Source organism: Urocampus carinirostris, chromosome 17 (assembly GCF_059441175.1).
Source record: "Urocampus carinirostris isolate Australia breed hairy pipefish chromosome 17, RoL_Ucar_1.0, whole genome shotgun sequence".
Lineage (NCBI taxonomy): Eukaryota > Metazoa > Chordata > Actinopteri > Syngnathiformes > Syngnathidae > Urocampus > Urocampus carinirostris.
The window spans coordinates 2,012,020-2,033,719 of record NC_142365.1 but is presented as its reverse complement, the minus strand read 5'-3'; the positions used below and the strand labels follow the sequence as shown (position 1 = coordinate 2,033,719).

The window sequence follows — 21,700 nt, the reverse complement described above, 5'->3', positions numbered from 1 at the left end:
TTTATGATTGTTATTTTTTCAACATGAACCCAACAAGAATGTATCGATTCGTAAATAGTAATTATTATAAACACTTAATTAAAAACTTCAAAAATGTAATAAAAAAATAACATGAACGATGAGTCCAGTATTAGTAGTCTAAACTTTGACCCGGAAGTCGTTTATTATGCTCTCTGTTGATGAATTTCCACCACTATTACAATGAAGTGAGTTTTTGACAATTTATACATTTTAATTCATAAGTAACAAAATGTATTCCTAAGATGTAAACAGTATTTTAAGTAAGTTTTGTGCGTACTGATGTTTTGTTGTCCTTCTACTGTTCGCTGATTTGAAAACCTTGTGCGAATAGCTAACATGGTTACGTAGGGGGGAAAGACCACACAACAATAAAAATTCCCGTCTGATGAGATCAATAATCATCTATTAACTATTTTTCGCTCCATCTATGATCACTACAACGATTTATGATTTCTTTTTATGTATTTGTCGAGCCTTCAATCATAAAAAGTCTTGTAGGACAGCACATGCCCTGATCTGAAACCTGCATGCGGGCAAGGAACAGGGTTGGGTAGGGTTACTTTAACTTGATTACTTTCACTTACTTTTGGATGACTCCAATACCTAATATGCTATTAAAAGACAAAAGAAACTATCTACCTTGGTCATATCCCTCAAGAGGGGTGACCGACAGCAAGACACACACATACAAATACAAAGAAAATAAAAGGGAAATAAATAGCAAAAAAAACACACAAAAATGTTTGGACAATGGCCAACCCAATTGCCCAAACACCCAAACAAGTTAGGCACCTCGGCACCCAAGTTGGTCATGCTTTCGTCCCTCCAGATGAAAAGGGACACCAGAAAGCGGCCATGTCACTCGGGTCAGGGTGACACAACACACTCTTTTGTTCAACAGCAGGGCCCGACAGCTTTCACTGGTTTACCCCTGCCGCATCATACGGGTGCCAAGCCCATCCTTAAGAACGCGTCCACAATCCCACTATCCTTTCACAACACCTCTCCACTCCTTTCTATCACCAACAAGAGCTCTAGCTTCCATTATATTTCGACCTCTTTCCTGCAGTGCACTCATAACACCATATGAATAAAATGACTAAATTTTGTGCAGGCTTGGGGAGTAACGGAACTCATGGAATGGCAAAAATGATGTTGGCAAGCTGTTTGGATTGATTTTCATTTTGTTTCTGTCGCATTTTATGTTCGTTTTGCCGGAGATCAAAGAGATCAAAGCCAGGAGAGAAAGCTTACCACGTGTTTTGAGCCATCATTTTATTCATATTTAGTTTCTTTTGTCTTTGGTATTGGAGTAATCCAAAAGTCATTGAAAGTAATCCAGTTAAAGTAAGCCTACCCAACCCTGGCAAGGAACAAGTTAAAAACCTCATCATGAGGACGATGAGAAACCTTGAGAAGGGGCTACACAATAGCTATATCGTTGATGTGTTTGTGTGTGTGTGTGTGCGTGTGTGTGTGTGTGTGACTTTATTTCAGTCCTTTGACAAAAATCAAGTTGATCAACGAGCTCAACGAGCGAGAAGCTAACCTGGGTATCAACGAGAAGGCGTCATGGCACAGCGAGTACAAGGACAGCGCCTGGGTTTTCATAGGTTAGATGAAGACCAAATAATGAAATACAATAGTAAGATGAAAGTCACCTTCTCCTGTACACTTTCTTTTTTCCCTGAAGGAGGTTTCCCTTACGAACTGAGCGAAGGTGACATCATCTGTGTCTTCTCGCAGTAAGTAATCCCTTAATTTGGGCTTTTCGCTTGTATACAGGCACGTGCTTTTGGGCAAATTTCTGATCTATGATCCTGAATGTTCATTTGCAGAAGAATGGTTTTGAGTGTTTTTGTCTCCGAAAGGTATGGCGAGATTGTCAACATCAATTTGGTGCGGGATAAGAAGACTGGAAAGTCAAAAGGCTTTTGTTTTCTGTGCTACGAGGACCAGAGGAGCACCATTTTGGCAGTGGACAACTTAAACGGCATCAAGGTGACACAACACGAGTGTTTACATTGAGCAGAGTTTTATTTATTCTTTTGCTAAAATACAACCGTACCAAATGAAGCTGTTTCTTACAAGTTGTAGCTCCAGGTCATGCTTTTCATGACATTGGTGAGATACAGGCTCAACAGGGCTGGCTTGTCAGGGTCTTTACGTAGCTTAGCCGCGGCAGTAGGCCTGACCTGCAGCACTGCTATTGCCTTCTCTCCCAGTGCCGCCTACAGGGATGTGATTTTTATAACTATAGTCGGAATTCCGACTTTTTCACTTTCACTTTTTCACTTGCGTAGCAAACAAATTAAAAATCCGACTGTCTCACTCTTACCTTTATTGCTCTGGCGCACTCTGGCGGCCGTTAGAAAAATTGCATAAATTGGCCGCATCGTTGCACAAGCTGCAGGGTCTGAATTGCATTTGAACTGACCCTGCAGTATTTACAAAAAAAATCAGGTATGTGGGCAAATTCTTTTATTTAAATCTTCTAAAGATGTTACTTAAATGATTAATTTAAGCATGGTTTTGGACAAGTAAATTGCTTAAAACCCAGGAGCTTCAGGGGGCCCCGCCCCCCTGCGTCCCCCCACCAGGCTCCGCCCTGGACACCCCGGGGGGCCTGCGGTCCCCAAACCCCCGGCTAGGTTTCAGACTTTTTCTCCTCACGTCAATCACATCCCTGCGCCTAAGTCACTTCCCGAACCCGATAATAATCCCCGGAGCACCTGCTGGTGATCAGCATTTCTTTGGCTTTTCTGACTTTCCTCAGAGTCCGATGCAGACCGTTTATTATTTATTCAAACAATGATCAATAGTCTTGATATCAACAAAGGCTGCATTTATCAGTATAAACTCAAGGCATTCAATTGAGAAAAGGTCGCTTTATTGGCCCATTCCAGATCAAGGGTCGGACCATCCGTGTGGACCACGTCCGGGAATACCGTCCCCCCAAAGACCACGAAGACATCGACGACGTGACGCGGCGCCTGAGGGAGGAGGGTTGTGCTCCATCCCTCAAGCAGGAGCCGCCCTCTTCCCAGCTGCCATTGTCCGACCAGGAAGACCTTCTCCCCCTGAAGAAGAGCAAGAAAGGTAAGTTCGAGTTCCTTCTGGAGGATTTCCTGTCATATCACCGCTTCTATTTCCTTCTCCTGCAGATAAAAAAGAGAAAAAGAAGAAAGACAGGAAGGAGAAAAAGAAGAAGAAAAAGAAAGAGAGTCAATCGTCCTCGTCCTCATCGTCCTCTTCTCCTTCTCCGCCTCCTGCTACCGTTCGAGTGAAAGAGGAGAAGGAGGACGCTGCCTATGACAAGTATTATCAAAGGAGGCCTCCGGTCAAGGAGAACAGAGGGTGTAAAGAGGAATTCAGAAGAGGAGAAGACGAGAGAAGAAAGGAAAATGACGAGAGAGGAAAAGGGGACGAGGAAAGAAAAAGGGATGGGGAGAAAAGACGAAGGGACGGGGACGGAAGGCGAGGGGATGAGGACAAAAGACGACGGGGAGATGACGAAAAAGGACGGGACGACGAAAGAAGACGAGGAGACCAAGAAAAAAGACGAGAGGCAGAGAAAAGACGAGATGATGACAGAAGACGGGATGATAGGAGACAAGGAGCGCAGGAGAGATACAGGAGGTGATCCTGTTGACTTGGACTCCCTAAATGTTTTCCTCCATTTTATTCTGGCGTCTCTATTTTTTATTTTTAGAATAGAAATGTTTTTTTTTTAATTAATTAAAATTATGCCGACTAAACACAAATCGTCTTTCATTTTTGGTCCCCGATAACCATCCACAAAGAGACATACGTGTTTCAACATGTAAATATTGGTTGGTGGATGAGCATTAACTATAGAAGGCACTCAAACATAAGGAGAGAAGACATCAAAGGCTTTTGAACTTGCGAGGAGGACCAGGAGATGATCCTTTAGATAAGAGAATTGCATCCCATTCTAAATCCCTCTCTTTTTTATGAAATCTTCAAGGTTACATAAAAAAACAGATCAGCCCTAAGGGGGTGTGGAAATCCAAATAGAGAAACGCGGGAGTTATGTCAGAATGTGGTTCCTGGACCATTGTGCCTGAGGTCCAGGTGGAGATCTCTCCCACTTGGTGCTCTCCTCCTCCAGCTGTCCCTGGATTATGGACTTTCTCTCCAACCCCCGGCAGGCTGTGAAATTCGTCTGCCGTGTCTTTTCTACCCTGACACTGAGCACCGGATCCCACAAGGATCACCAACCCACCCCACAAACACGATTGCGAAGTTTGCTGATGTTGGAAATTAAATATCAAAATGTAGCGTTTACCAAATTGTTCGAATGAGTTATCTGACTCCATTAACCAAACACAACCTACATTCACCCAACAATTTATGCGCGCTCGTTTCTTGAGGGAAAAGACGAACAGGAAGCCGACATTTCCACACGGGGGCAGATTTAATTTCATTAACAATTTAACTAAGTGTACTCCATCGAAAACAGCCGAATTAGTGACGTTGGAGTCTCTGGGAAGCCTTTTTCTCAAGTCCTTTTGATTTCCCCTATTGGCCATCCTCCCCCCGCATAATGGCGTGCCGACTCCTTCCATGGGCGCGCCAAGGAAGCCCCCTGGGCTTCACCATCTCGTAGAAGAGTCCCGATGTCTGGGGTCCTCAAAACAACTGAGCGTTTCTACATCATCAGGACCTTTCTGCGTCACCAGCGTCTGGATGTGCTGATTATCTTATCAGCAGTACGTTTCGGTCCCGCCGTTCCTGTAAATTTTCCACCAGGGTGCCCTGAGTCAAGTCATATTTATTTGCATAGCCCTTAATCACAAAGAGTCACAAAGGGCTGCACAGTTCGAAGATTATAGCAAACTACAGACTATTATGACACCATCCCCTGATCTAAAACAAGCCACGTGATCTCCTCTTTCTGTGATGCTTTTAATGTACGTTTACATTTTGTAGCGTCATCCATTTTCTTAGCTTCTTTTGAATCTTTCTTCTGGGGCTGAGGTTTTGACTTGGTTCCTAACCACTTCTCCATTTTTCTCGTGTTCTCTGTGCGTCTACTTTGGAAAATGATATGCAAATGCACGACCTTATAACGCTCGAGAAAGTCCGGAAGCACAAAGTTATTCGATACAGGCTTCTGATTGGCTACTGAGTTTGTAAATTCCCAAACGAACTGAAATTCTGAAATTTCCAAACCGAACGAAGATTTTTAAAATTGGAATGAAGCGAACGTTTGATTTGAAAAAAAATATTTTGTTTTTTTTCTTTTCTTTTCTTTTTTCTTGAAAAAGTTGTCAGCCACCCGGGCAGAGACGTTTTGTAAGTTCAAAATCTATTAAAACGGTAAAAAAAAATCAAAGGTGAAAAGTAAGAAGCATTTTTTTTTTGTCTTTTGTCCCCAGTGTGTCAATCCATTTAACGCTAATCCCTTAATCCTTCCATTCTTCAAAGTTTACTATTTAGGGTTAATTTAAAGGAAAATGACCCCTTGATGAAGGTCACCTTGCGTCGGGGACTGCCGGAGTTTGCCGGGGTTTGCCGTTCGCTCTAAAAAATGCTCCCTTCATACAAAAGAGCTCCAATTGGACCGCAGTTATAAAATCCGAACACATTTTAAAAAACAATTTGGAGTTGTGACTTTGTTGTCTCCAGAAGTCTTCTTGTCATGTACCAGAAAAGGATCAGGACCCAAACGCGTGACGTTACTCACACAAGCCTTTTATTTTACGAGCAATGGGGAGTCATGCACGTTAGACAGCAGTCTGGCGTAAAATGATAGGAAGCCAGAGCCCGACGAGATCGATACCAATTGCCCGAGTAGGATTGACAGATGGGGTCCATACCGGACAGGACGGGACAGACAGGATAGATAATGAAACAGGATATCGAAAATAAACGGTACAAACTAGAAGAGAACGAAAACTGGAGGGAATAATTAACAGGACAAAAATAGACGGGAACAATTCCCTGTCAGGGAATACCAACAGGAAACAGGATCTAGTCTTGTGGGGCAGAGGTTTGTTGACGGACTGACAACTGGGGATTGACAGGACTGGGTTTAAGTAGGAACAGGGAGCCAATCAGAGCCCACAGGCGATTCCAATCGGCAATCATGAAACTTCTGGCCTTTTCAAAGTTCTTTTTTTCTTTCTTTTTTTTCTCAAAATATAAACATTATTTTATAAAGGTTGTGCCATTAACCCTAGCTGTCAAGCAGGGGTCTCAAAATCAATTGACTTGGGGGTCACAGGAGCTCGTTCGTGGTCGTTCGGGTTTGCCACAAAAACGTTCTCATAAAAACGTCTCATTGTTAGTATATATCTTAAAAATTCCTTCCACATAATAAGATCCCCAAAAAACAAAAAACATTTGGAATCATTTCAAAAATGAATGGAGGGCTGGAGGTATTTTTGGAGGCTCATATTAAATTATAGATAGATAGATGGATTGATAGAGAGAGAGAGAGAGAGAGAGAGATTAGTCATCCCCGTAGGGAAATTCCCACTTCCATCAGTATCCTTGTGTTGAAAAATAAAAGATATAGAATACAAAAATACCCAATATAGCATGTTAATAAAGAGCATTCAAATAGTGTTACGGAAAATACACTGTAATGAAAATAGGGTCATATGCAAATTAAGCCTGCCCTGACCTTGGACATTAGACTAAAGCCCACTCAGTGAAAATCTTCATTGCATTAAACTGAGTCAATTGTATAAAATCCTTTATAGTCAAATTTATAAAATCCTTTACCGGTGAGGTGCAATAAATATGACAAGGTTCTAGAACACAACTACCCGTCTGTTCTTCTCTATTCCACTGACTCCAATACTGCTCAGAAAAGTTTTTTAACATACAACAACTTGTTTTGAAAGTAACGGAAATAGTAACTTTCCCTGGTCACTAGAGTCATTCAGTAACTATAACTCGTGACTTTTTTGAAAGTATCCTGTCCAACACTGATTGTATAGTATTGCACCACAACTCTAAATATCCCAAAGATTCTAGTCAAGTCATTTTTATTTGTGACGCCCTAAATCACGAAGAGTCTCAAAGGGCTTCACAGATTATTACACTATATTACACAGACTATTTTTCAGCCGACGAGAAGAGTAGGTTATTCATATGCTATGGAGTAGAAGTGAGTTTTAAGCTTAGATTTAAACATTTCCACTGAGGTTGCAGATCCAATCTCAGGGGGAAGAGCATTCCACAGCACCGGTGCCCGGATAGAGAACGCTCTCGAACCAGCAGAACCATTCTTTGCTCTTGGGATCACCAGAAGACCGGCACTCTCAGATCGTAGGCTTCGGACCAGGACATAAGGGCAAATCAGATCTGAAAGATAAGAGGGAGCAAGTCCATGTATGATTTTGTATAATACTAAGAGAACCTTGAAATCACATCTAAGGCTAACTGGGAGCCAATGCAGGTTAGCCAAAATCGGTGTTATGTGATCGTACTTTTTTGTCCTAGTTAAAAGCCTCGCTGCGACATTTTGTACCAGTTGAAGAGACTTGATTCTAGACTTCGGGAGACCAGCGAGTAGTGCATTACAGTCATCGAGACGGGAGGTAACAAACGCATGAATTATCATTTCCGCATCCGACTGAGACAGTATTGAACGGATTTTAGCAATGTTACGAAGATGGAAGAAAGCGGTTCTAGTCATTTTCTTTACATGCATGTCAAAGGATAGATCAGGGTCCAATATGACACCTACATTTTTAACTGAGTCACTCTGTGTGATGTGACATTTGTCAATGTTCACAGCAGTTTTTGAGAATAAGTCGAGCATTTAGATGGACCAATGACTAACATTTCGGTCTTTTCAGAGTTAAGACACAAGAAATTGAGTGACATCCACTCTTTTATCTCAATGAGGCAGGCCTCCAAATTTCCACAGTTTAGTGTGGAAGATTCCTCCAACGGAAGATTTAAATGTCTGATAGATTCCAGTTGGTTGGATACCTTAACTACAAAAATGTGTACTTAAACAATACATACTAAAGATATGATGTAAAGTGTACTTAAACGACTATAAATACCCAAAATATGTATGAAGCATGTACTTAGCAAACATAAATACTCATAATATAAATAAAAAATGTCGATTTAAACATCTATAAATACCCAAAATATTACTATATATGTACCTTGGCACGGTTGCCATGGCGCCTGATTGGTCCCAGCCGTGTGGCGCCAGGTTCTGTCACAGTTGCCACCGTGCCCAATTGGCCCCGCCCATGGACACCAGCTTGAGCTCGTTGACAGATTGCTCCCTGTCACTACTTAAACGCTGTCCTGTGAGTCTCCTTTTGTCGGAGCGTCTGCTGTTCAACTCTGTCCGCATTCCTCCTCTCCCTAATAAACTGTGAGTACGTTACGCTATTGGGTTCTCATTCCTGTTTCCTGCCCTAGTCCGTGACATATCTACACAATTACAAATACAGAAAATGTTACTAAAATGTGTGCGTATACAAATATCACATATGAGTAAAGCTGGAGGTCTTCATTGACTTGAAAAGCACTATAGAAATGCAGACCATTTACCATTTAGCATCTTGATTATCCTCAAAACGTTTGGAGGCTGACTCCCCTATGGGTGTGTGAGTGTGTGTGCGAATGGGTAAGTGTGAAGCACATTGTAAAGCGCTTTGGGAGCTCTTCATTGACTTGAAAAGCACTATAGAAATGCAGACCATTTACCATTTAGCATCTTGATTATCCTCAAAACGTTTGGAGGCTGACTCCCCTATTGGTGTGTGAGTGTGTGTGCGAATGGGTAAGTGTGAAGCACATTGTAAAGCACTTTGGGAGGTCTTCAATGACTAGAAAAGCGCTATAGAAATGCAGACCATTTACCATTGTCATTTTTTTGCCTTTTTGAAATATAAAACAGCCTTTGATGCTTCTTACCGCCAAAATCAAAATCCGACGGCGTAGCTTCTGGTCTGGAAAGGGAGGAGGAGGAGACGGACATGTGCAAGCTCCTCGTTCCTCAGCAGCTCATTGTCTCTCACAGCAGCATCGCTTCTCTCAGGAGGCAGAAGACAAGAAGGATGACCACCATTTTGTTTATTCTCCTCTTTCTACCAGGTAGGACAAACAAAAATATCTTTTGTCAATTGCATGCTGGGGATCCCTCAGGGATCTATTTTAGGACATCTTTTTTTTTTTTACATTATTTCACTTCCAAGAGAATAACCCAAGATCAATTTGTTTTAGGTTTTGTAATGTTCCAATTTTATTATTATCTTGATATTTGATCAGTGAAAAGGAGAAAACTGTAGTTCAGTGGTCTCAAACTCGCAGCCAGTGGATGATAGTTGAGCCCCCTAGCCTTAATGTGAAAGTTAAAGGGACAGTGTCTATGATTTGACCACTAGATGTTGCTGTATGATGTTAAGCCACCGGAAACGCGTGCTAAAAATTGTAAGAATACGAACAATGGAGACTCAAAGTGACCAAGCCGCACCTTTATTATTGTTTAAACGAAGAAAAAAAGAAGACAAAAACAAAAAAGCAACCAAAACAGAAAAATGAAGAGAACAATTAAAAAAGAGAAAAAATGGAGAGATATAAGAAGACTAAGAGAAAAAAAAATGGATGGAAAAAGGGGTGAAATAGAAAAAGAATAAAGATGAAGAAAATAATGGAAAAAAGCAACAAAAAAAAGAAAGGAAAGGAAATAAGCTTTTGGGGAGTACCCGTAGCAGCAAGACGGCCGACAAATATGTGAGCTTCCTTTAGGTGAGCCTTTGATTATCTAAAATAATCAGGAATTTCTCGGCCTTTAAGTAATATAGAAAAAAAACATTTATATGATAATTTGTTAATTTTTCCAATTATTCTAATCAATATTATTTTGTAAATGACACTTTCTTACTACAAGGGGGGACTGAACAATACACACACAGGGTTGGGTAGGGTTACTTTAACTGGATTACTTTCAATGACTTTTGCATGACTCCAATACCAAATATGCTCATAAAAGACAAAAGAAACTAAATAGGAACAAAATGACTCAGTTTTGTGCAGGCTTGGGGAGTAACGGAATACATGGAACGGCATAAATGATGTTTGGATTGATTTTCATTTTGTTTCTGTCGCATTTGATGTTCGTTTTGCCGGAGATCAAAGGGATCAAAGCCAGGAGAGAAAGCTTACCACGTGTTGTGAGTCATCATTTTATTCATATTTAGTTTATTTTGTCTTTTATTAGCATATTTGCTATTGGAGTCATCCAAAAGTCATTGAAAGTAATCAAGTTACAGTAACCCTACCCAACCCTGACCATAGATACCACAAATAGATACCATAGATACCATAGAAGATAGATACCATAGATAGATGGATACCATTGATAGATAGACACCATAGATAGATACCATAGATCCCATAAATAGATACCATAGATACCATAGATAGATACCATTGATAGATACCATTGATAGATAGATACCATGGATACCATAGATAGATACCATTGATAGATAGATACCATAGATAGATACCATAGATAGATACCATTGATAGATACCATTGATAGATAGATACCATGGATACCATAGATAGATACCATTGATAGATAGATACCATTGATAGATACCATAGAAAGATACCATAGATACCATATATACCATAGATAGATAGATACCATAGACAGGGTTGGGTAGGGTTACTTTAACTTGATTACTTTCAATGACTTTTGGATGACTCCAATACCAAATATGCTCATAAAAGACAAAAGAAACTAAATATGAACAAAATGACTCAGTTTTGTGCAGGCTTGGGGAGTCACGGAACACACGGAACGGCAAAAATGATGTCGGCAAGTCGTTTGGATTTATTTTCATTTTGTTTCTGTCGCATTTGATGTTCGTTTTGCCGGAGATCAAAGAGATCAAAGCCAGGAGAGAAAGCTTACCACGTGTTGTGAGTCATCATTTTATTCATATTTCGTTTCTTTTGTCTTTTATGAGCATATTTGGTATTGGAGTCATCCAAAAGTCATTGAAAGTAATCCAGTTAAAGTAACCCTACCCAACCCTGACCATAGATACTATAGATAGATACCATATATAGATAGATACCATAGATAGATACCAGAGATAGATAGATACCATAGATAGATAGATAGATAGATACCATAGATACCTTAGATAACATAGATAGATACCATGGATAGATAGATACCATAGATAGATACTAGTAATCCAAAAGTCATTGAAAGTAATCCAGTTAAAGTAACCCTACCCAACTGGCACCTTTAAGTGCAATTCACTCTCACAATTCATTTATATCTGATTGATTTTCACATTTTTGAAGTTTTGGTTCTTCTCCGATTTTTAGTTTAAAAGATATACAATCCACGCTTTTTTGTGGAGGAGCCCATTTGGCCCAACCTTACCCGGCCCCTAAATCCAGTGGCCCTCAACTCAATTCGGTTTGAGACCCCTGCTGTAGAGGCTTTTTCGATAATTTTGTGGTTTCTGTGTTTGCGGATGGGAGATGGTGCACACGGTCCATCTCATGTCCTTGTTTGTGCATGAGGCGCTAACGAGAGGGAGTCGCTTGTCATATTTTATCTCTAAGTCCTTGAAATGAGCGCGCTGCCTTCTATGTACAAAATAGCCGGCACAATGGCAATACAACACGTGATATCATCACACATTTACAAAAGAGAAAGTTTATGACCACAGACAAGTCCCGAATTTCCAGCCTGGAGTGAAGGTCCCGTCCTGAGAGAATTTCCAGCCTGAATGAAAAGACTCCAGTCCTGAGACAAAGTTTTAGGTTCAGCTCTGACGTGTTCGTACGATCCTTTTCAGTTTGTACTAGAGAAAGTTTATGACCTGAGATAATGTACTAGAGTATTGTTAAACATTTGAACTTGACCAAAAGCCCTTGTCTGTCAGGAGACCAGACCAGAACGGAGGCAGGAGGCAGGAAGGGAGAACTCATTTGCGTTGACAATCAGAACTTTTATTTAGCAAAATAAAAGTCGTCCAAAACTCTGGGACACAACAGAACAAAAACAGGCTTTTACTCAAAACGTGAAAACACAGGTTCCTCCGAATCAAACAAAACAGGACAGAGCAAAACAGAACAGAAAATGCAAATGAACCAGCCCCCGCATTACCCACAACCCACCCTTAAGTAGCACACACGCAAATTAGCTGATCTACTACAGCCGGTGCCCAGGGGGCAGGGCCAGCCGGTCGCCGCGGCGACCATGCTGGACACGACATTGTCTCAAGAGAATTTCAAAAGAGAAAAGCCATACCACCAAAGAGAAGGTCCATGTTCAACTCTGAAAGGTGGTAACGTGTCCTAAAATGGTTTTCATGTTCCAAAAGAAAGTTTATGACCTGAAAAAAGTTTTTAGACAGGAGTAGTTCTTGTCCAAAACGAATTTCAAGTCTAAAGATAAAAGGCTTTAGTCTGTAAAAGATGATCTGGTTCAGGGGTGTCAAAGTCATTTTAACTTGGGGGCCACACGATAGAACAAACATTTTGTCGGGGGCCGGACTAGTAGGTTAAAGAGTAAGAAAAAGAGATAAAGAAATAAGAGAAAGAGGGAGGGAAAAGGAGAGAGGGCGGGACAAAGAAAGAAAAAGAGAGAGAGGGAGAGAGCGTGAGAAACAAAAGAGATAAAAAGAGGGGAAAAGAAAGGGAGAGGAAGAAAGGAATCCAAAGAGAAATAGAAAGACAGAAGGAGAGAAAAGAGAAAAAAAGCGCAAAGGGTATGAAGAGAGAAAGATAAAAGAGAGAAAAGGAAAAAAGGAAGTTAGAGCAAAAGAGGTTAAAAGACACAGAGAGAGAAAGGGGACAAAGAGCAACAAAGGAAAAGAAAAAGAGGGACACAGAGAGTGAAAGAGACAGAGACAGAGTGGGAGAAAAGGGGTGGAAAAGAGAGAGAGAGAGAGAGAGAGAGAGAGAGAGAGAGAGAGAAAGAGAAAGAAGGAAAGAAATACAAGTACAGTGACTTTGTGAGAGGCACCTGGCTTTGGCAACATCAAGTGGACATATTTCAACCTGCAGCTTGTTTTTCTCTTGCGCTTCTCTGAGTGTTGTCTGGCGGGCCGGATTCAATCCCTTAGCGGGCCTGATCTGGCCCGCGGGCCGCCTGTTTGACACCTGCGATCAAGTTTAATCCACCAATAGTACAAATCTTGAGAGTCCCAAGGAACTGTGTTACCGTCTCCAAATTGGAAAATAGAAAAACGATTTAGGAGAAATGGGGCGGCAGTAGCTCAGGAGGTAGAGCGCTCGTCTTAGGATCAAGGGATCCCAGTTCGAATCCCGGTTCGTCCGTGTTACATGTGGAAGTGTCCTTGGGTAAGACACTGAACCCCCAATACCCCCAATAAGCAGGTTAGCGCCTTACATGGCTGCACGGCCGCTATTGGGAAATGTGGAGCACATCGTAGAGCGCTTTGGGAAGTCATTGACTTGAAAAGCGCTATAAAAAATGCAGATCATTTCATTTTAAATGTCTCCTTCCAAAGTTCTACCGTCTATTTTTTTTTTCGTCAGCGTGTCAGTCGGCACACGGCCGCTATGCTCACAAGCTGCTAACCGACCTGTTGGCCAACTACACCAACGCCCTGAGACCAGTGGCAGACACGGACCACGTCATCAACGTGACGCTGCAGGTCACGCTGTCTCAGATCATTGACATGGTGACCGCAACCCGTACATCCGACCGACCCCTCAACCGGAACGATTCAGGCTTATGTCCTTGCTTGGTTCTCCAGGACGAGAGGAACCAGATCCTGACGACGTACCTCTGGGTACGGCAGGTGTGGATGGATGCCTTCCTGGCCTGGGAGAAGAACGACTACGATGGACTGGACACCATCCGCATCCCCAGCAGTTACGTTTGGCGGCCGGACATCGTCCTGTACAACAGGTGGGTTTGATGATTTATTGCACTCGTGGAACAGAGAGGGAAGATGGTATCTCAGATCTGTACAAAGCAGACACTTTCATCCCTCCTTTTTCACTGCAGCGCCGATGACGAGTTCTCCAGTTCCATGGAGACCAATGTGGTCCTGAGACATGACGGCCAAGTGATGTGGGACCAGCCGGCCATCACCAAAAGCTCGTGTTCGGTGGACGTGGCCTTCTTCCCCTTCGATGTGCAGGAATGTCACCTCACCTTCGGCTCCTGGACTCATAACGGCAACCAGATGGACTTGTTCAACGCCTTGGACAGTGCTGATCTGGCGGACTTTATCCCTAATGTGGAGTGGGAGGTGAGTCAAAGTTCCAAGAACCATTGAACTTAAGTAGAGGATGCTCTTCATCTCAATATTTCGGATACGGAAGCTTCTTGGATCGTACTGAAAAGGCGCCACGGATCCAAAAGGCTTACTCAGTTTGGATCATATTTGGAGTTAAAGAAGACTTTTATATTCATTTTAAACTTTTATTTGACAACAAAGTTGTATGGTTTTAAGGTTCACCAGAAATGGACTTCCTTGCAGTCGAACACATTCTAAAGAACTCAATTTTAGATCTAATACAACGCAATCTTTTGACAATCACATTAACCTCAAGGTTGACTGAGCTCCTCTTGACTCTCTTCTGGCAGATCCTTGGTATGCCCGCCAAGAAAAACGTGATCCTTTACGGCTGCTGCTCCGATCCCTACCCGGACATCACCTTCACCCTCCACCTGAAGAGGAGATCCTCCTTCTATATCTTCAACTTGCTCCTTCCATGTATGATGATCTCCTTCCTAGCCCCGCTCGGATTCTACCTTCCGGCCGACTCCGGAGAGAAGGTCTCGCTGGGGGTCACCGTCCTATTGGCTCTCACCGTCTTCCAGCTCCTGGTGGCTGAGAGCATGCCACCTTCCGAGAGTGTCCCTCTCATCGGTGAGTCCTTGTTCACTGGCGAATTTACATGACTTAAATTGTACTAGTGTTGGAATTTAATGATCAAAATGTACCGTTTACCAAATTCAGTGGAACCTCGGTTCTCGACCATAATCCGTTCCAGAACCCTGTTCGAAAACCGATTTGTTCAATCACCGAAATCGTTTTTCCCATTAAAAATAATGTAAATCGTTTGAATCCGTTCCAACACCCTGAATGTTTACCATGAACGTAAACATGAAGCTAACCCAGGATAATCGTACGTTCGCGTTAGCGTAATCTTCCGTCCGAAAGATTACGCTAACGTGAACGTGTAAAAATAAAAAAAAAGGATTATGGATAGGATTTCTAACCTTTGTGGTGGACGGTGGGGAGAGAAAAATCCTCAAAAGTTTTTCAACCTCTTCCAAAACTTGCGGTAGTCGCTTGCTTATAGCGCTAACTTCCTTAGCCGCATCACTCGATTTCACAGCTTCCTTATTCTTTACTATCGTACTGATAGTACATTTAGCCATGCTGTATTCACTAGCAAGAATTTTTGGTCGAACACAGATTTGTCCAAACTGAGAGGCGTTCGAAAACCCAGGTTTCACTGTTGTTCGAATTTCATAACACAGCGCCCCGATGTCTGGAACATTCTGTGTCAGCACACTCACGCGTCCTGTTATCAACAGAACTAGACAAAATATTATGCTTTTCGAACAGCCTGCCCTGACATTGAACTACAGCCCAGTCAGTGAATATCTTTTGCATTAAATGTAATTTGTAGTCCATCGTATAAAATCCTTTATAGTCTCATCTCATTATCTCATTAGCTGCACCGCTTATCCTCAGTAGGGTCACGGGGGAGCAGGGGAGTAAAACAAGAGCCAAAAGTGCAGATAATAGATGGATGGATATTGTTATTATCATTAATATGCTGACTCCCTTTCAGTATTTATACGCTGTCCTGTCAGCCGCCTTTTGTCGGTCCGTCTGCGAATCTCCGTTTTTCCTGTTGTTTGGCTCTTGTTTTACTCCCTCCACGATCTGTTTGATTTCGACTCTTTTTCGTTCCCGACACAGTCATCGCTCGCCACGGAAGTCCCACTTCTGCGGCTGGGCAGGGGGACACCCTGAACTGGTTGCCAGCTAATCGCAGGGCACACAGGGACAGACAACTCGCTTGCTCATTCACACCTAGGGACAATTTGGACCGGCCAATTCACCTGAAATGCATGTCTTTGGAATGTGGGAGGAAACCGGAGTGCCCGGAGGAAACCCATGCAGGCCAGGGAGAACATACAAACTCCAGGTAGCTGGATTTGAACCCTCACAGGAGGTTACCAAGACCTTACAACTGTGCCGCACACGCGCTAACCACTGCGCCGCCGTGCTGCTCCTATATAGTCAAATGTATAAAATCCTTCACTAGACAAGTTAATCGGGCGGCAGTAGCTCAGGAGGTAGAGCGCTCGTCTTGGGATCAAGGGATCCCAATTCGAATCCCGGCTTGTCCGTGTTACATGTCGAAGTGTCCTTGGGTAAGACACTGAACCCCTAATACCCCCAATAAGCAGGTTAGCGTCTTACATGGCTGCAATACAAGGCCGCTATTGGGAAATGTGAAGCACACTGTAAAGCGCTTTGGGAAGTCTTGACTTGAAAAGCGCTATATAAATCATAATGGTTTAAGTATATGAAACTTTTATAAATTTGACATAGTTCCACTGATATGCATGTTTTTTGTGTGTGTCACTGGACAGGGAAGTACTACATTGCCACCATGACGATGGTGACAGCATCTACAGCACTCACCATTTTCATCATGAACATCCATCACAGCGGTCCCGAGGGACGCCCGGTACCGGCTTGGGCGGAACGCTTCATCCTGAAATATTTAGCCCGCGTGTGCTTCGTTTATGAAGCTCCGGACGAGCTGCCGGGTGGGACTACCACCCGCAGGCAACCAGATGGGAACAAGTGCAACGGGGGAACCCGGGTCAATGACAAGAGCGTTCGGACGGATGACGCCTTTGTCGCCCTGGAAGAGGGACCATGCGCCGTCGACTGCGAGCAGTCCGGTGGAAGCGGCGAGGAGAAAAAGAAGGATCCGTGCTCGTGCCATCATCACCAAGGACTACGCAGGAACGTTGAGTACATCGCAAACGCCTACGAGGACCAACGCAGCGCGCAACTGCGGGTGGGAGAATGGAGAAAGCTGGGCAAGGTCATGGATCGCTTCTTCATGTGGATGTTTTTCATCATGGCCTTTGTTATGAGCGTCCTCATCTTGGGCAAGGCCGTTTGATGTGCCCCAACTCGTGTGCGGTTTCCACAAAAACTCCTTTGCTACCAAATGTACCGACGAGTCAAATTACATATTAAAAATGTACCCCCTGATTGCTTGTTGCCTATTTTTTCACCCAAATGATGATTGGTAGCGCGGCGGCTGTGTCATTAGCCCCCTGGTGCAGAAGTTCAGCTCCTGGACTCACCGTGCCTGCTTTTGTTTCCAGGTACTCTGGATTCATTCCACGTTCCAGAAACATGCATGGCAGGTTAATTGGCAGGTCCAAATTGTCCCTGGGTGTGAACGAACGAGTAAATTCTCTGTGTTCCCCGCCACTGGCAGGCGACGGTTCAGGGTCTCCCCAGCCGACTGCACAAAGATGGTTCGGATGGTTTCAGCACCCTGGCAACCTTATTGAGAATCAGCGGTGGAAGAAATGGATGGATGGATGGATTAATGTCTTATGGCTAGTCAGAAATCTTTTGCAAGGGGTATATAACTAAGGACAGACGACTATACAATACAGGCATTGTATCAGCTTCAATACCAGCCTCTTTTAGGGTATCTGTATTCCCAGTGGTGACCGATACCAGATGCCCTCTAGTGGCCATCAACAGTCAATTGACACGCACTGCTCACTCGATATAGAGTTTCTAGCAGTATCCTGTAGACCCTTCTATCTACCGAGAGAGCTAACTGTGGTCATTGTGCTCGCTGTTTACGTTCCACCGGATGCTAACCTTCCACCGGATGCTAATGTTAGCATAGCGCTAAATCTCCTGCCAGCTGCTATCAATAAACAGCAGCTTGCACACCCCGACGGAGCTTTTATCGTCGCCGGCGACTTTAATCGGGCACGCTTAAGGACTGTACTTACCAAATTCAATACGTGGACTGAGCAATTAGGGAAAAAAACACTGGACCGTGTGTACAGTAAGATCAAACATCTAGTTGGATCCGGCCATCTCTGTCTGTCCCTCCCTCCCATACATCCCCCCTCCGGAGGAAACAAAGCCTATACAACAAAGATAGTTAAAACATCTTCTTTGTTCCTTTATCTCTTTGTTTTCTTTATCCTCACTGTAAAATGTGGAACTGGAGTCGTCCAATTTCGTTGTAACCATGACAATAAAGGTATATTCTATTCTATTCTATTTATCCAAAGTTAAATGATTGATAAATCTCTATGGAACAAATTGTCATGATTGACAATTCAAGGCACCTGTGACTGCCCAATTGGCGCCAACAGCCCTGAGATCTGATTGGATAAGAGACTCCTTTTAAACCCCCGGCTTTCAAGAGGACGCCGTCTGATCGTTGTGACCCTATGCTCCCAGCTAGGCAAGCTCATTCCGTCCGTCATTTTTCCTGCCCTGTTTTCTTCTGCCTGATACCCGTTGCCAACCTGTTTCCGGACCTGACTCTGGCTTGTTCTGCCTTCCCGATATCCGACCTGTTTTGCCCCGCTACCTGCCTGACACCTGTTGCCGACCTTGTTTCCGAACTTGATACCGCCCTTGCTCTCCCGTCCCGGCTAACGACTAGTATTCCTGCAAATCTACGACCAAGCCTTTCTCTCCCTCTTATCAATAAAACTGAGTAAACGAACGCTACTGGGTCCTGTCTCCGTTCCTGGCTTGTGACACAAATGCAACGCTGAGAAAAAAATATCTTTGAATCGAAGACAATTTCTTGATATAGAATTTATAGATGGTCCTTTTTTGTAGAAGAAAAGACCCTAACACTAACCACTGCGGTATTAAAGATCCCTACACCTTACATTTCCAAAACACAGTCGTAAGCAGTAAAATCATATTTATACAGTCACGATCATGATTGAAAACTACTCCCTGGTTGTTTTATACGGTCACATGATTGCGACCATATTGACTGAGCATCGAAAACTGAACTATGTCATGGTCATGTCCAGTGTTCCCTCTAAGCTGCGCACGTGCGCAATTGCGCACTGCTCGCACATTCTCTGCGCACAAGAAAATCGAGCCGGCGCACAAAAATCAGGGCTCAAAATTACTTATTAAGAAGCGACTTAAGTCAAAGTTACAGTGCATGAAGGTCAAAATACACGGGTTCCCCTGACGTTGTGTCCTAAATGCAGTATTTTGAAGGCAATGTCGAACGAAGTTGAAAAGTAAAGTCAGTAGAGTTTGTCGAGAACCGGCTTCTTCGGCTCGGCTCACTAAAAGGAACCGGCTCTTTCGGGTTGTTTTTGCTTCTTTCATCCCAACATGACCAAATATGATGTAAAACTATGCACAAAATGACTTAAAAGAAGGGGGGAGTAGAACAAAAAAGAAAAAAATACCAAAATGAAAAAGTAGTGAAAAGCTGAGAAAAAAAAGAAACAAAAGGAAGAGAAAAAAAAGAAGGAAAAATTTTGAAAAAAGCCAGAAAAAAAGAAAAGAAAGAAATGTAGGAAAAAAGTAAAGAGAGAAAATAAAGAAAAAAGTAACAGCTCGGAAAAAATAAACACAATGAGATTTTTTTTAAAGGAATTTATAAAAAAAAGTAAAAAAAAAACACGGAAAAAAGAAGAAAAAGTTTGTGTTGCGTTCAAATAATTTCCAATGATATCAAGTGAATCTTGTTGCCAACATTGTACTTCCACTCAAAAATGGGATTAAGTACAGTTCTGTATCGTACAACTGACTCAATAAGCCCCCAAAAAAGTTAATATTATGCGACAAAATATATCAGGAAATAAAAAGAAATGGATATCTTGTGAAAGAATTGTAAGAACAAACGACGTTTGTAGGAAATCATACTTTAGTCAATTCCTTCAAAAGAGAAAAATAATTTTGCATTTTCCGCAAACTCAGCAAAATGTCACTTGATGTCAAGTATTGGACATGTTTGATAATGACTTAGTTGCCACACTTGGGATTGCTGTTGCTCACTGTTGTTTCAAGCGTTGCTCACCGCCTTTGTGTAAACGCTCAGACCCCTGCAAAATGACAGGGAACATTGGTCATATCATCTTCACAACGTTTCAGGGTCCTTCCAATTTTTTAAAGCATTTCTGCTACTTGGTGACCAAAGCCACAGGTTTGCTGGTTCCTCTCCAGGGGAACATTCCAACCAGCGAGCTTCTGTGTGTTGCTTCTGACTTGACTTTGCAGCATTTGACATACGCTCGCCTCCATATCCTGTCTCTCCCTCCCTTTTTGGCTTGAAGGTTCATATTCCATCAGACTCCTCCCCTTTGCTTGGACCTTCTTGTTTTACTCTGGGTCTTGACGCTAACACGCTGCTCTTCCTTATTATCACCACGATCCTCTTCGCCTACACCGCTACAGTGAGTATGTGATTTTTTAGGTCTTTACCAGGACTTTCTCCAACTTCTCCATGTTGTCACGTGATTGTGGTGATGAAGGAGAGGTTGCAAACTATTTGCTACTTTCACTTTATGACTATCAAGCGGAGCAATACTCCCTTAGCTGCAAAGCAACCATACAATCACTCACCGTTTAGCAACAAAGCTCATACGACCTAGGAGAAGGTCCGTGTTCAACTCTGACAGGTCGTAACGTGTCCTAAAATTGTTTTCATGTTCCAAAAGAAAGTTTATGACCTCATACTCCAGTGTTATTGTTCGTACTCCAGTGTTATTGTTATTGTATAGTGACTTGCTTACCTGACTGGCCATTTTGCACATCTGGTTAGCTGCTCCTCTTGCACTCTTTGCACTACTGTATAATACTATACATAGCTATAGATAGATAGATAGATAGATAGATAGATAGATAGATAGATAGATAGATAGATAGATATAGCAGTAGATAGATAGATAGATAGATAGATAGATAGATAGATAGATAGATAGATAGATAGATAGATAGATAGATTATTCATCCCCGAAGGGAAATTCACATTTCCAGCAGCATCCCTTCGCTGAGAACAATACAATAGTAAAGCAAAAGGAATACAATATACAAATACCCAATGTGACGTGCTAATACCCACTGTAGCGTGTTGTATAGAGTATTTAAATAGTGCTTCATAAAATACACACTGCAATAAAAGTACTGTAATATGCAATGTAGGGGGTGTGGTTTAATGTGGGCCTTTACTCCGCCGGGTGGAGTTAAAGAGCCTTATGGCATGAGGAGGAAAAGATCTCTTCAGTCTGTCCGTGGTACAAGACTGTGACAGCAGTCTGTTGCTGAAGCTGCTCTTCTATAATTATTAGTATATTATTAGTACTTCAATACTCCATCTCAATACATTTTATTTATATCTGTACATTCAGGGAAACTGTGCGGGTCAGATGTTTCGACATTTCGTTCTGTATACACGTGTACAAGAATGACAATAAAGTAGATCTGAATCTGAATTTGAAATAATGTACTACAGTACTGTCAAATATTTGAACTTGACCAAAAGCCCTTGTCTCAAGAGAATTTCAAAAGGGAAAAGCCATACCACCTAGGAGAAGGTCCATGTTCATCTCTGAAAGGTGGTAACATGTCCTAAAATTGTTGTCATGTTCCAACATAAAGTT

At 42.5% G+C, this 21,700-nt stretch overlaps 2 protein-coding genes across 2 annotated transcripts; both read left to right on the top strand.

Moving 5' to 3' along the window:
* Nucleotides 1-86: 86 nt before the first annotated feature.
* On the top strand, nt 87-5,253 carry rbmx2 (RNA binding motif protein X-linked 2). The gene is made up of 6 exons (XM_088320765.1): nt 87-206; nt 1,519-1,634; nt 1,715-1,766; nt 1,893-2,022; nt 2,928-3,120; nt 3,186-5,253. The coding sequence occupies exons 1-6, from the start codon at nt 202-204 to the stop codon at nt 3,662-3,664; spliced, it is 975 nt and encodes a 324-aa protein (XP_088176891.1). The 5' UTR covers nt 87-201; the 3' UTR covers nt 3,665-5,253.
* A 3,703-nt stretch (nt 5,254-8,956) lies between these two features.
* LOC148348913 (neuronal acetylcholine receptor subunit alpha-10) lies at nt 8,957-17,292 on the top strand. Its single transcript, XM_088320761.1, has 6 exons — nt 8,957-9,120; nt 13,564-13,709; nt 13,785-13,939; nt 14,039-14,285; nt 14,624-14,909; nt 16,655-17,292. Exons 1-6 carry the CDS (start codon nt 9,003-9,005, stop codon nt 17,197-17,199), a joined length of 1,497 nt encoding a protein of 498 aa, XP_088176887.1. The 5' UTR covers nt 8,957-9,002; the 3' UTR covers nt 17,200-17,292.
* The last annotated feature ends 4,408 nt before the right edge of the window (nt 17,293-21,700 follow it).

Excerpts from the sequence above, each read along its gene's own strand:
- rbmx2 (XM_088320765.1), top strand. Across the intron at positions 1,635-1,714 it reads CAGCGCCTGGGTTTTCATAG|GAGGTTTCCCTTACGAACTG; the intron begins GTTAGATGAAGA and ends TTTTCCCTGAAG. Across the intron at positions 3,121-3,185 it reads CCTGAAGAAGAGCAAGAAAG|ATAAAAAAGAGAAAAAGAAG; the intron begins GTAAGTTCGAGT and ends CTTCTCCTGCAG.
- LOC148348913 (XM_088320761.1), top strand. The coding sequence starts at position 9,003 with ATGTGCAAGCTCCTCGTTCCTCAGCAGCTCATTGTCTCTCACAGCAGC. Across the intron at positions 14,286-14,623 it reads TCCCTAATGTGGAGTGGGAG|ATCCTTGGTATGCCCGCCAA; the intron begins GTGAGTCAAAGT and ends CTCTTCTGGCAG. Across the intron at positions 14,910-16,654 it reads CGAGAGTGTCCCTCTCATCG|GGAAGTACTACATTGCCACC; the intron begins GTGAGTCCTTGT and ends GTCACTGGACAG.